This window comes from Crocodylus siamensis, chromosome 1, assembly GCF_052110815.1.
Source record: "Crocodylus siamensis isolate JL-2025a chromosome 1, ASM5211081v1, whole genome shotgun sequence".
Taxonomy (NCBI): domain Eukaryota; kingdom Metazoa; phylum Chordata; order Crocodylia; family Crocodylidae; genus Crocodylus; species Crocodylus siamensis.
The window spans coordinates 114284457-114299727 of record NC_143395.1 but is presented as its reverse complement, the minus strand read 5'-3'; the positions used below and the strand labels follow the sequence as shown (position 1 = coordinate 114299727).

Below are 15271 nucleotides of genomic sequence, written 5' to 3'. Positions count from 1 at the left end.
CATGGTGCTAGGTTGAGCAGCACAAGCAGGGATTAATACAACTGTCACTCATCCCTTGTTCAGACATGCATACCCAATGGGGCTCCATGCCCTGGATTTAGGCAGGAGTCCCCACCCCAAGGTGTCCAACCCCCAAATCCCCAGCAGCTCTACCAGTTTCATAGGGCACATGACATGGCTCGGCTCATGAGCCATCAGTTTGACACCCCTACTATAGCTTTATGGGTGTTTTGCCTCACTGAAGCTATGTTAAGGACAGATTTTGTTTCATGAAATTGTCTTGTATATTAGTTCTTAATAGGAAAAAATCTTGTAAATTTTGGAATTATCTGTGAAAGAAAAATCTGGAAAAATGTATTGTCAGCTACATGTTTTGATTTTGCCTTTTTAAAATATTATATGATGCAAAGTTTTAAAAATTGTGAAATGAAAAATGGGACCATTAACCAATAGAATGTATTTTTCTTCAAAAATATTAAAATGCATTGTTTCATTATTGTTAAAATTGGTTTCCCCGTGTTTTCCTCTGAAATTGGTTTCCCCGTGTTTTCCTCTAAAACAAGTTTTTGGGGAAATCAGTGGAATTTCCCAGAGCAGTTTGAATGAACCATGTTCACACACAGAAAATAGTTCCAACTAAGTTTTTTTCACCAAACTCTACTGGAAGTGTTGTTAAGCAGTCAGTGAGTACCAAGAGCTGCACCCTTCTGAGGGTTTAGAGGGGTAAAGTACATCTAGTTCATTGCTGCTTCTCTATAGAACACACTTTACTAAACACTTTTAGACAGTGTGCTACAGTTTAAAATATTCTAGCTTTATTTCTTTTTCTGTGAGATTATGCCCCACTGTCCCTTTCTGCTGCAAATTTACCCATCATCATTGATTTATCGAAATTGTTTGCAGAACCATTACACTGAACACAGAAGATGGGAATTTTTCTGTCTCAATGATGCTGTACAAGGACCCAGATTTTGAGGACATGTGGACTACTATTCCCTTCCTAACCCTAGAGGACAACATCTTTGTCAAAGTCAATATGGTATCTACCATAATTGATTCCTTAATAAATCCTTTGACGTGTATAAACAATGCATAGTAAAACGAAGCCAAATAATTTTTGCAGTCATAGTACTTTACAATGAGCCCAAGAGAGATCCTCCAGCATTATGAATGGTTTGCATTTCTGGAGGGGAGTGCTACGTAGAGGACCATTTTTGTTTTGAAATTGTCTGGCAAAGAAAATTCTGAAAAAGTCATGTGCATCCTTTGAAATGGTTTGTCTTGGTAGTTACAAAGTTAGTGCTAAACAGAATAAAAAAGCAATTATTAAGCATGTTTATTATACTTTATTTTGAGACTTTAGCACAGATTAACATAAAAGTGTAACAAAGAATAATAATTTTCTGCCTAGAATGAGATTGAGTGATGGAAGGAGACTATGGAAATTGGGAGACAGGCTGCCTTTTTGACTAAGGCAGGAAACCAGTGGGCAGAGGGGATCAGGTTAGCTGTCAGTAAGGAGCTCCTGCTCTTAGCTCTGCTTTACAGCAGCTGACAGCCTCTGGGCCTTCCTCCAAATATCCCTTACATCCATGCTCTCTCCCTGCAGTTATATAGCCCTATCTAATTCCTCTTGTGGTATGCCTCATTCGGAGGCAAATTCCCATCTTGGAGGATCTACTACATTTCCTTTAGTGGTGAATCATGGGAAGTACTTCAGAAGAATTGGCCTGAAGTGTGGAGTGGCATACTTAGGTAGTGCCATTAGTACTGCCCCTCAAGCCCTTTGTGCTGCAAATTTACCCGTCATCTTGCCTGCTTCCACCATGTCTTCACCTTGATTATAAGAATGGGGGCATGGAGAGGTGAATACTTGAAGATCATGATGTTTCAGGAAGGAGCTATAATTTTCACTCTGGAGGCAGCCCCTCTGATGAACTTGGGATTCACTAGATAAAAGTCCTCATTCTGGTGAATTTGAGCAAGCCTGTTAAAGTTTATAGATTGGGATATTCCAGGATGTCCCTCTACCACCTCCACTCTTCTGGTCACTCTCTTACACATCCAGCACTTCTGTAATGAACCTCCTATGATCTGTCAAAAGAGAGCTCCACTCTTGGGCAATGAAAGGTTCATCACAACAGATCTCCACTGTGCCCCACACTTGTGACAATTTATATGAGCACCCCATAAATTGTCCAACAGCCTCTCCTGCTCCCACAGCCTGCTCCCAGCTATGTGTCCCTACCATACTGCATTTTCAAATGCAGATCTATAGCAATATTTAATGCTAAATTTAGATGTGCTTATGTTTATATATGAAAAATGCAAGCTTTTAATTGTTTTTAATGCTTTAATGGCCTGAAAAATTGTCACAAGTGAAGGCCATGTTGGTAAGTTAGATGTTCAGTGTCTTTAATACTGTATTGATGTATATAGAAACTTCTGTAGTAATGTTTCTAGTAGGCTTGTGGGGCTCTCAACTAGCAATGTGTGTGCAATGGATTTTTCAATCTCATTTGTGGTTGAACCAAACCAATATTTTTTCTTTTGCCTTTCTCCCCAAAAACCATGGAGTTTTGAGGATTGGCAGGGGGAGGGAGGGAGGTGGAATCAGTTTCAGGTTAATTTAAGACATTTTATTCTACCTGAAATTAAATGTTGTGTTTATCATGGAGGGAGGGCTGGAACACTTAAAAAAAAAATCATTTTTTAGAAGAAAATGTTGAAACAAAATATTTCAAAGCATCTAATTTTCCCTTTGCTTTTAGACAAAATTATTGGCTGAAATCAATCCAAATTTTGGAGAGGTTTCAACCCTCCCTTCCCAAATTTTTCACAGAATGTAATATAGGGGTGGAAAAATGACCTGCCTCTAATTAACATGCATCTGTATCTTGAAAAGAGTTTGATGTAATCATTTGTTACGTCATTAGCTTCTCCGAGTTCTTCATATTAGGTAAAGATGAGACTAATGTCTCTTAAAGGCAGAACGCTGCATTCATCATATTAATTTGTCTCTGTCCTCTGACAGGTTCCAGGCCATCTAATAATCCGCCTTGAAAACTGCTGGTCCACACCAGCGAGGAATCCTTCTCATGCAGTTCAGTACTCTTTTATAGAACAAAGGTTTGTATCATAACATTATGCATTAGGTGTATTGTCTTAAACCTCAGAGCTGGTTGAAATGCTTTTAAGGAGTTCTTTTCCTTTGGAAAATGCTGGTTCCATGAAAATGTAAACATTCCATAGAGACATGTTGCTTTGGTTCAAATTTTCAACAAAACTTATCAATGCATATTTGATTCCTTAATAAATCCTATGAAGTGTATAAACAATGCATAGTAAAATGAAGCCAAATAATTTTTGCAAACATAGTACTTTACAATGAGCCCAAGAGAGATCCTCCAGCATTATGAATGGTTTACATTTTCAACAAAACTTATCAATGTATATTTCTATAAGTTTGAAATACTGCATTTCAACTTTATTTTGAGTATTATGATATATTGGAGAAAAATTCAAAATGATAAGGTTTGACTTAATTGAAATGAAGCATTTTAGTAATGTAGGCTTCATATTTCTAAATGACATCTTTATTTCATAGCAAATGTCAACATTTACATTTTTCATTCCTGCTTGTGACAAAAGAAAATCTAAGAATGCTGAAATTTCCCACAAACTGGTTTTAACATCCCCTACTGAAAATATATCAGTTCTGTACTGTGATTATGCAGCTACCTACATTACCATATGATCTTCAGTGGCCATAACATTTTATTTTTAATTTTTAAAAGTAGCTTATTTTTATTTTTTTAAGCTTCCATTTTTTACAAATATGTCTCTAAGCCTTACAGTTGGGAAGAAAAAAGTTGAAAGCATGAACTAACTGTAGACCACTACTGTGTGATCTGTTTAAGTCTGAACATAGCATCAACTTCTATAACAAATATGAACTTCTGCAAATTTGTGGAATGGTGTCAGTGTACACTTTAAGCACATTTAAACAACTTTTTTGCTTTTTTTTCCACTGTCCTCTGAAGGGAAAGAGGTTGGGATGTAGTCTGATACAGATCTAGAGTCCTTAACATGTAACTTAAACCTGCCTAGGTTTGCTTTATGAGATTTAGGGTATTCATAGTTTTATGAATAAATCTTGGCCTGCTAATAGGCTTGTAAACCCATTCATTATAATTATCTGATATTTGAAGAAACTCAAATTTTGTTGGTTCGTTTTGATCAGTCCCATTGAATTCATGGTGCTATTTCTTTTCTTCAGTTGGATGAGTACAACTCTTAGCATCAAGCCCTCAGTGGGCATGTCTGTATGACACACTTTACTGCACATTAGAATAATGTAATTCACAGTAAAGCATCACCATCTACATGTGCGCAGCAATTACTGTGCAGTAAATTAAACTGTCATTTGCTAGTTACAGGTACTAGAAAACAGTGCTTTAAATTAATATATGGAAGCGCATGTGTAGACACTGACCAGGAACAAATTGCTTCCTGTCATCCCAGGCAGCAGAGGGCCACAGCTGCTGTCTGACTAAGACCAGGGCTGGATTAACCCTTTAGTGGGCCCTAGGCAAACAAACTCATGAGCCCTGGGCCAGTCAAGTCCCCCCTCCCCACACTGGTGCTGCTGCCTGTGGGGAGCGGGTCTTGAGCTGCCACTAGAAAGCAGCCACCACAGCAGTAAGGCCAGGGAAGGGAGGCGGATGGGGCCATTCGCGCTGGTGCCACCAAGGGAATGACTGGAGCCCCCTGCAGCTCAGGGCCCTAGGCATTTGCCTATGCGTTAATCTAGCCCTGGCTAAACCCCGAGCCCTGGCAGGGAGGTGGAGAGAACTTTTCAGTTCTAGGGGCAGCTCCCTCCCAGCCACAGGGAGATTGGGGCTGGTCCCGAGCCCTGGAGGGCGAGGGGAGCTGTTCCAGCTCTTTGCAGCTGGAAAGGAGCTGTCCCGAGCTGGAACAATTCCCCCACGCCCTGGGGTTTGGGGCTGCCCCTATCTCTCAGAGGCTGGAAGGGAGCTGCCCGCAGAGCTGGGACAGCTTCCCTTGCTCCTCAGAGCCAGCCCTAATCACCCTGTGGCTGGGAAGGAGCTTCTCTCAGAGCCGGGACAGCTTCCCCTGCCCCTCAGGGCTCTGGGCTGTCCCTGATCTCCATGGGGCTGGAAGGGAGCGTCCCCCAGAGCCAGGACAACTCCCCCCACTCCCTAGGACTTGGGGCCAGCCCCTATCTTCCTGTGGTTGGAAAGAGGCTAACCCTGGAGCTCCTTCTGCCCCCCAGGGCTCAGGGCCAGCCCCAATCTCCATACAGCTTCAAGGGAACTACCCCAAGAGCTAGGACAGCTCTCTCCACCGCCCAAAGTGCAGGCCTGACCCCATATCTCCTGCCAGCTAGGGGATAGTACCTGGGGGAGTCTGGAGCTCCCTCTGGCTTATGCAGGGGGCCAGAGCAGGGCAGGAGCAGCCCTGGACTGTGCTCCTCCTGTGAGGCTCAGTTTGTTCGTGATGCAGACGCACATGCAGACATGTGCTCTAATATGCCTGAATCTTCTGTGCAGAAAATTCAGGTGCATTCATTGCACATATAGCGATGCCCAGTATGAATGCTGAAGTGTTGGGTTCAAAATTTGCTTTACCCTTGCCATTTTACTGTTAGTCTTACAGGGCTTAATATTTTTCTTAAACCTCAGTTGCTGGACTCATGGGATAACATTAACATCCCAACATTCATTTTTAAGAAAAGTAAGTTTCTAGCCTTCGTGAATACAGAAAAAAAGGTTGAAAACATGACGCGAATGTGCATATAGGCTCAGAAACAAGAAAGGAAACTGGAGTTGTTCAAAATTATTTTTCCAAAATTATTCTTCAAAGGAAAATTGGGCTTTTGACAAATCCATTGTTTTTCCCACAGTGTTGTATATCTGGTAGCAATTTCGATATTTCAGTGAAAAAACTTAAGTCCCTAAATCCAAAGTATTTTGGTCAAATCCCAAAATATTTTAATTCAAAATGGAACCATATTTGCTGGATGTGGAGTTTGGGTGCTTTATGTACCTCTTGTCCTCTATGACCAGGTCTCTCTGGCTAGACTGTGCCTCTCAGGGCAAAGGGTGATTGGGAGCAGGTAATGTGCTGCATTATGAGAGATGCAGTCTGCTAAAACAGTTCAGCTTGTAGTACTTGGCTGTTGTTTGGGCACTGTCCAGGGGAAAAGTAAACTCTATTTTCCGAGCAATTGTAGATTGTCTAAAAATATGCTGTCCTTTTAAATGCCCTTGACAGTAAACAAGAATATTTGCATAAACACACATGAAGTGAACATAACTGAAGCTAATTCAGTATTTTACAGGAGTGAATGTTTGTGAAAAAATATAGGGGTTCTTTTTTCAGCCCTGCTTTAAATCACCGACTCATAGAAAGATAGGGCTGGAAGGGACCTTGAGGGCATGTCTATACTGTGGCAGCAGCATGGCTCCATTGGGGCATTTCCAAGAATGCTCTATCTGCCAACTCTTGCTGACATACTCTAAAACCAAAAATACAGTGTGAAGACACTCCAGGATATCCCTCTGCAGCTGCTTTTGAAGCTTTGGTCTCTGGTGTGCTTGACTGTTGCTGGGGATTACCACAAGGCATACTCACTAGCATATTTCTGGATTTGGAGTGCGCCTACAGGAGCAGGTGGGCTGGGTGTGCTTGAGGCCATCCTGGCTTCAGCATGGCACAGCTGTGGTGTAAAACTGAGATAATCTAGTTCAGCCCTGGGCACTGAGGCACAGCCCAGTACACCTTAGACCATCTCCAGTAATTGTTTGTCTAACTTTGTTTTTAAAACCGTCCAGTGAAGCAAATTTATCAAGTTCCCTAGCTAGCTTCTAGTGTTTCATTATCTTGACAGTTTTTTCTTAGTATCAGCCTAACTGTTCCACTGGAAATTAAGCTTCTTTCTTCTTGTTCTTTCCCCTGTGGCCATAGAAAACAACTGATTGCCATTTTTATAATATATTTTTTTTTTAATTGAATTGAATTTTTTTCCCCTTATTTACCCTTCTAAAAGAAAGGGAAATAAAACAAAAATATTGTAAGGATACAAAAATTAATTCCATTTGAGATGCATTTATCACAGAAGATAGTTTGGTGCAAAGGAAGCTCTTATGAGCTTACCCAATAGAACTTCTTGCCTTTAAGCCATGAAATGTTCCAGTTTTCTGTCTTGTCTTCAGGAGAGCTTGTCAAAATGGGAATGCTAACTTTCAGAAGATTTTGTTGTTTCATTTCAACACTTTCAGAAATTGTTTCAGTTCAAGTTCTTAAATGTGGTGAAAAATCTTCTATTATCTTGAATTAAAAATTAATTTAGATTTCTACTGGTTCTCTTACTTTTATGATTGTCCTTTTTTTCTGCATTTGAAAAGAAGAAAGAATATGAAGTAAGAGACTTGATTTTTTTTTTCTCCTCCCGGCTCCCACCTATATTCTCGCATATTTTCTCTCCAGTGGAATAAAGGGAGAAAAGAAAAAAAGAATATTTAAAAAGTGATAGAAAGGAGCGAGACAAAGCAGACAATGGGGAGCATTTTAAAAATAAAAAGTTTGGTTTGAAATAGTTGATTTTTTGCAACAAAAAATTTACAAAAGTATCATATTATCTGAAAAACAAAAGACGACAAAAAAATGAAAAAACCAGTTTAGGTTGAAAGTATCTTTTAATCATTAAAAAATATGACCAGTCCTTCTTTAATCAGTTTGACAGATGTACAAACAGCAAGTGCAGCCATTAGTTGGGTAAAATCACCTTTAGTGTTTGATACATCATGTTTCTGTAACAGACTAATTATTGCATATCTTTTATTTTACATAGCTGCCCACAAGTTATCAAGGATGAAACGCTGTCAGTTATCATGAATGGAGAAAGTGCAGATGCAATGTTTAGGATCCAGATGTTCAAATTTGTTGGTATCTCTTACAATGATGTGTTCTTGCACTGCACAGTTCAGATCTGTCACAATACACCTGCTGTTTGCAAACCGGTAAGGTTTGGATTATTTTTATGTGACAGGAGGATAGGAATGAAGTTGTTGTTAGACCAAGCTGAGGAAACTGTATTGTATTGTAGACTGAATATGGGCTTGGCAATAAGTTGTAATCTTTGCCACTTAGATGTTTGGGCAAGAAACCTAACCTCTCTGCCTTAGCTTTCCCACCTGCAAAGTGAGAATAGTAATTCTAAACCTAGGAACAGTCAACAAAGGTTTATATTTAAAATTAATGTTTATGCTGATAAATCAAATGAACCAAACACAAAATAGAAAATTTTACCCCTTACAGAGGCAAAATTTCCAGTGAAACCAATGAATGTTTGCCTGAGTAATGTCACATAACTTGGATTGATATTTAATATTATTTTTAGAGCTGTGTACCCAGCAATATCCAAACACATATAGAAGACAAGGGCCAGGCTTCTGGAAGCTTACAGCTTAATTTAGACATGTATGTTATAACAGAAAAATGTATAGCATGAACTTGCTTCCTTTGGATCAGAAGATGTAACACGGTATGAGACAGCATTAAATATTAGTGGATCTAACAGGAGCTATAACTAGTTAACATTTAAAAGCATTCAGTTAATGAATTATAAGCTGATGAAACAGAAGTTTTCTAATGGGAGCAACATAATATTCCATCTCAGAAGTACACACTTTTACTTAAAACTGTGTATGTAGATGCATGTTTTCTTATGATCTTATTAGCAATAAAACTGATTGTATCTTTCATCACAAAAGACAAAACAAAAGAGAAATCTTTTTGACATAAGGGAAGATACTGTACAGTTTCCTCAATACTTTTGAGACATTGTGGTTCAGGCTGTAATGTCAGTGTGAATAGTTGTTTAGTCATTAATAGCAGCTGCAGAATAATAACAGTGCTTCATATGTTGGCTTGTTTCTTCAGAATTACCTCTAAAAGGCCACCAAGCTGACATTAAGCAGGGAAAGAAATCAAAGCAGAAGTCAGTATGACATTTTGGAAATTGCCTCAAATAAAACCAGATGCTAGTACTGAAAGTCACAAGACGGTATATCAACACCACTAGTAAAGTCTGCCACTGACAATGTAGGGTTTGTTTCTGACCACTGATTCGTGTATCATTTATTGCTAAACACCTGTCAGATATTTTTAAGTCTAAATAATATGCGCTTCGTTTAAACCAAAAAAACCCTTCTATTTGTAAAACAGAAACAAACCAACAAAACACTTTTTTCTATAACCCTGTTATTCAAAAAAAAAAAAAAAATCAGCCATTTCTCTTACCACCTTCATGATTCAAAATTTTGGGCACACAACATCATCAGGAAAAATAATGATTTTTCAAAAGACAACAACTGAGTAATTCAGATTTGCCCCTGGTTTAGTACATATATTCTAAATATTAAAAATCCACACACATTTTTAAGTTACGGGAATTTTAAAAAGAAAAGAAATTGAAGCCTTATTCTTTTTCTTAACTTTACATTGGTGTAAATTGGGATTAGCTGAACTCACTAGTCATCTGAATGTATAAAACTGATGTGAGAGGAAAATCAGGCCCTAAAACGTTGGGCCAAATAAACATAGGGACAATTTGAAAGTGTCTAAAGTTCAAGCTACAGTGTCACTGAATCCACGAAGCTATGCCTGAATTTGGCCTCTAGTGTAGATATATTTTTATTATTCTTTAGCTGACAAACAGTTTTTTCCCCAGTTTTTGGAACACTAACATAATAAAATTGTGCTATTAAAACCCTATAAAACATGCCCTGAGATGAAAACACTTCTGGTGTCCTAAGACACCAAAATTTGGGAGGATGTAGGTGCCCATTGTTCAGTAGAAAATTTGGTCTGTTATAAAATACTTTCAGTATTTTCCTTTTTGCTGTAAACTGCAGATTTGCCCAGGAGGCACTGGGCAACTCCTGTGAGTTAGCTTTCTTCTGACATTGGACAACTCCGTTATTCAGGGCATTCACAAATTTCCACCATCAGCACATGTGTTTGTGAAGTGAGAATAACTCTCACCCTAGTAACTCCTTTGCACAGCTGTGGGTGGAGGGACTGATATGTTCAGTGCCCAACCAATGGAATAGGGTTTTATTTTTGTCTGTGCAGCTGACCTGGATGTCCAGTCCAAGCGTATTGCAAGACCATGAAAGGGGTAGAATTTCTGTCTCCTGATCTTTGTTGTTATTGATGCTGAAAGTTTTTCTTGATTCCTGATCCTTATTTTTCAATATTAATTGATCTTTCAAACTATATAGCTATTTGCTAAGGAGATTCCATGCATTCAACCCAGGAACCCTTTCAAGATTTGTTCCCAAGTGACCATGCTTTTGGGAAAATCCCACTCCCCTAAAACAATGTTAAGATATTCATAGTCATTACTCAGTGGGGTTCCCCTGATATCCCTGCCAACAACTATACTGACTTGTTTTTTTGGAAAAGTCTTAAATTTTGCCCTTAGAAAAGAGGAAAGTGTAAGATAACCTGACTTGACCTGTGACTTCAAGAGAGGTAACATTTCCTCCTCAGACTAGATATCATCTTCTGTAAAAGCAGAGACTCTTGGCTGGATCAAGTTAATTGTTTTGGTGGGTAAGAGTGAAAAGAAAGCTTAATGAAGAAGCTAAATGTATTAAAATTGGAAGAGTCCTACACAAGACCTTCTGAAATAACCTTTTAAATGTGTACATTTATTGCAGTATTGCTGTACAGCCGTCCCTCTTCTCAGCAGCATTACTCACTTCTGGAGTTTGTCAATGTCAGGCTGAATGCTGTGCCTATTAAACTGGCAGAAATGCCCCTGATTCATCCACTTGTGATTGATCCATTTCAGCTTTGTTATGCAGAACCAGCCGGGTGCCAGCCATTCTTACAGCAGTCATAGTAACTATCCTTTGCATCTGCAATGCACCAAAACTTAAGCAGAGCTGAGATTTCTTGATACATATATTCCCTTTATATAGGCTTTACTGAGAAATAATGTATCTTTCTACTAAGAAAGTAGGTGGTCTCCTTTAACCAGACCTGTCAACATTTGAGAAAGAGAAATGGGAACACTTGCTGGAGTTTGCAAAATAACTAACTGAACTCAGTGGGCATGCCTTGACCTCCCCAATTAAAAAAAAAAGAAAAAAAATAGACCATGTAAAACTTGTAATTATTATCCTAATATTTCATATACTGCAGTCCAGAAAGCAGATTTTAGCACACTACTGTATCTAATAAGTTACCCTGAATGGCATGGCCCATCAGAATAGAAAAGCACATACATGTTTGCAAGATCAAGTCACTACAGATCTAAGATAAATATGAGCTAGTGACCTATATGGGACAGCTTTGTTTTCTGTTATGAGTTACCTGACTCACAAATGTGCCGGCTTCATAAACTCCAAGACGCATGTGAGTATTCACTTGGCTAAGATGGTTTGGACAGGGATGCTCCTGCCCTGAGGGAGGGGACTTGGACTAAATGACTTCCTTGACATACTTTCCAGCCCTGTTCCTCTCTAATTTTACATTAAATATGAATTTGTATCTATAGGTGTCACTGTCCTCTCTTGCCTTATCACTAACATTTTCTGTTTACAAAGTTGGTGGAATTGTTTCACCTAATGAGAGGTTTTTAAGGTGATGTGAGGAATGTGAGTTTTGTTTCTAAGGAATGTGAATGTGAGTTTCTTAACCTCCTTTTGGGAAGGATTTGTGCATATAAGTGAGGGTACTTACTGTTTGCAATTTGTTTTACCAGAATTGTACTAATTATGGCAAAATTCTTAGAAATAAGAGAGATGCATCATCATTTCCTACTCACACTGTCTCTTATGGTCCCATCAAGCGAAAGATGGATGGTAATGAAGAAGCAAATCTTAGTAAGTGATTCATAACGTCAGGTTTTAAAATACAGTGCCTGGAGTGATCGCTGTAGCATATTTTTAAAAGTCATAAATGTCACAAATGTGACATTAAAAGTTAGACTTTTAAATGCACAAAAATCCAGGAAAATCAAGCTGACACATACCATAAGCAATTTTCTTTCCCTGTCTAACTTGTATTATTTTGTATTTATTTATATGTGCCTCATCCTGCAGAGTGTTCCTGGATGGTTCTGAATATACTTACCCCCACTAGAAAACATGACATACAAGGAAAAGTTGGAAGAAATTGAGTTTAGCTTGGAGAAGAGAAGACTGAGGAGAAATGTAATAACAGTTTTCAAAAGCAAATTGAAAAAGGTTGTGACAAAGAGGACAGCAATTATAAAGAGGATGTCCTCTGTGTCCACAGGGGACAGGACAAGATATTATTTTAAATTGCATCAAAGAAGATTAGATTGTATAGTAGGAAGAGTATAGGAGAGTAGGTAAATATTGGAATAGATTACCTAGAGAGGTTGTAGAATCACCATCTCTGGAGATTTTTAATTAGACAAATATTTGTCTGGGATGGTTTAGATGGGAATGTTCCTATGTTAAGTTGGGTTTGGACCAGAAGACCTTCCAAGATCCTTTTCCACCCTGTTTTTTTAAAGATTTTCTGATCCTATAATACACAGTGGTCCTGTGATGTATGAGTGAGTTTTGATGGAAACCATAAACATGAATTGGGGGCGGGAGGGTTATGTCCAAAAATTTGGAATTTTTTTTTACTTGGAGAAAGCCAGGATCCCTGCTGATCACCAGTATGACTGATTGATTCAAATCAGCAGTACCTAATTAAGCTACATATATTTAATTTTTGAGAAAAGGTATCAGTGAATTTGAATCGGTGATTGAATTATTTTGGGTGCTTTGTTCTGTTTTAAAAATATAATAATTATGTATCAAGCCAAGAGTACATCTTGGAATTATGATAGCCTCTGAAATAGAAAATACAGTATTTAAGAAATTTAACATGGATCTTCAAAAGGATACCACATATTAAAACTCTCTATATGGCAGCACTTACTCTATATAGGTCTTCTCAATGCCCAAGAAAAATTTGGCATGTATGTAACTGTTCTCAGTATCTATATGAGATAGAATTGAGAAGTAAAAGAGTAGTAAATCTCAGAAGGTACTTATTCCATTTATTTCTATTTTGAAGCCCCTTGCATATAGTGGAGATTCTAAGAACTAGTACTAGCCACTGAAGCTGTGTGGCCGATTTGATTCGGAGAAGATTTGGCCTGATTTGGTGGCTGAATCTCCAAATCTGAATAGAATCAGGAGACAAATTAAAAGCTCCAAATCAATTTGACACATCCGAATTGATTCGGAAAAAGATTTGGAAAAGATTTGGCGATTCGGCCATAGACTAAACAGGCAGCTGACGCAACTACCTCCAGCTGGTAAGTCTGGTGGGGTTGGGGGAGGGGAGAGGGAAGGAGTGTGGGGGAGGGAGGGGGCTGGGACAAGCTGCCCAGCTGGGGCAATAGGGCACATTACTCGGGGAAGAAGGCGGGAGAGCGTAGGATGCAGGCATGGCAGCGCTTGGAGTGGGGACTCTGCCCTGCTGCTGCTTGCCGGTCAGCACAGACAAGGGTGCATGATGCAGGCATGGCTTGCTCCAGGCAGAAAGGGGTAAGTGGCAGCAGGGCATAGCCCCCACTCCCAGCGCTGATGTGGGTGTGGTGGTGCTGGAAGCAGGGGGTATGCCATGCTGCCACTTGCCCCCTTCTGCCTGCATCAAGCTGTGTCTGAATCACTCCCTTCCACCCTTTTCCGTGCTGGCTGGCAAGAGGCAACACGGCAGAGCCCCCACTCTGAGCTCTGCCACACTCACATCAGTGTTGGGCGTGGGGACTCTGCACTGGCGTCACTTACCAGCCAGTGTGGCAGGGGGTGTGGGATGCAGGTGCAGCAGGGCTAAACCCTGCTGCTGCTTGCCCCCTTCCATCTGGAGTGGGCCACACCCGCATCCCTCCCCCACCCTGGCGGGGCAAGCGGCAGCAGGCCAAGCCCCCGCTCTGAGTGCTGTCGCACCTGCATCCCCCTGCCTCCCTCTGTGAGTAATACACCCACCGCCCCAGCTGGGCACCTTGTCCCAGCCCCAATCCCTCGCTCTCCCCATGCCCCTTCCCCCACCCCCATCTCTTCCTAGATGAATGATCCTGGTATACGTTTTCTTTTGGAGAAATCTAAACTAATTTTTCTACATGTGTGTAAGATCAGTTCACAATTAATGTAAAATAGGAAAACCCTGATCTGTGCCAAGTAACGATGTAAGTTTGATCTTATGACAAGGAATTTTTCTGTAAACCTTTTCTGTTTTTTTCCAGTCCCTACAGATAGAAGAAATCTTCCTCCTGTAGAAAGCTTGGTTCTTGGTGGAGTACTAATGGCAGTCTTAGTTATAACCGGAGTCTTTGGAAAACTTTTACTTCAGTCAAGAAGAGCCTATCCTCCTATGCAAGCACAGCTCACTATGTTACATTTTCACAACTCAGAAGTAGCATCATGATCCAGTGACTTCCCCATGTTAGATGTCATGCACAGCATGTGTCATAAGATGTAATAGGAACATAATCCTACCTCCAACTAACTGTTATTTTACAAAATTAAATTTTTTATTTGGGTACAACTGAATCATACGAATTATTGGGTATGCTCTTCTGTTCACTTTCATGCCACTATAGCTTACAGAAAATTAGTACTGTTTAAAATAATGTATGATGAGAACTTTATTTTCTAAGAAGATTTTATTTTTTTCAGGCTTATTGTGATTTTTCTCTATCAAGGAAAAATCTGTTACCAGTTGTTTTTATGGTATAAGCACCAAATGACTTGTCACTTTCTTTTAAGTTTCGTAAGACAAATAGAGACTGTTCTTTTGATTGAACTTGTTGCTAAGTCACAGCCGAAAGTATATGAACACAGACTTTATCACTGTAGCTGTATTCCAGTTACTACCAGGGCAGCAAAAATATCTCTTGTTCTCCCCTTCCACTTGGGTGGAAAAAATGTAATTCCGTGTCTCATCTTAGTGGGATTTAGACAGGACTCCCACACCACCTGCACCACCACTTTAAGTATATGAAGAAATTAATTTTTCCATTTTTTGAGATGAACATAAATGCTTTATATCTTACTCTGATCATTTTCTTCTGAATCTGGGAAGCTGTTCCAATATGAATAAAATTTGTAGTCTAGACCTAATTAGATCCTTGTAACAGAGTAAAAGCACAGGACAGCTCAAGGCTTATTGCAGAAATACAGCTGGCACCAGTTCATAGTAGGCTTTT

At 39.5% G+C, this 15271-nt stretch overlaps 1 protein-coding gene across 1 annotated transcript in view; it reads left to right on the top strand.

The window, feature by feature from the left end:
• The window catches only part of LOC149873227 (zona pellucida glycoprotein D-like), a 38026-nt gene extending 23487 nt beyond the window's left edge, over positions 1-14539 (top strand). The window contains exons 5-9 of the mRNA XM_090031467.1: positions 904-1039; positions 3035-3129; positions 7877-8045; positions 11801-11921; positions 14309-14539. Coding sequence (XP_089887593.1) covers positions 904-1039; positions 3035-3129; positions 7877-8045; positions 11801-11921; positions 14309-14490 — 703 coding nt within the window. The 3' untranslated portion in view covers positions 14491-14539. The remainder of the gene's footprint in view (positions 1-903; positions 1040-3034; positions 3130-7876; positions 8046-11800; positions 11922-14308) is intronic.
• The last annotated feature ends 732 nt before the right edge of the window (positions 14540-15271 follow it).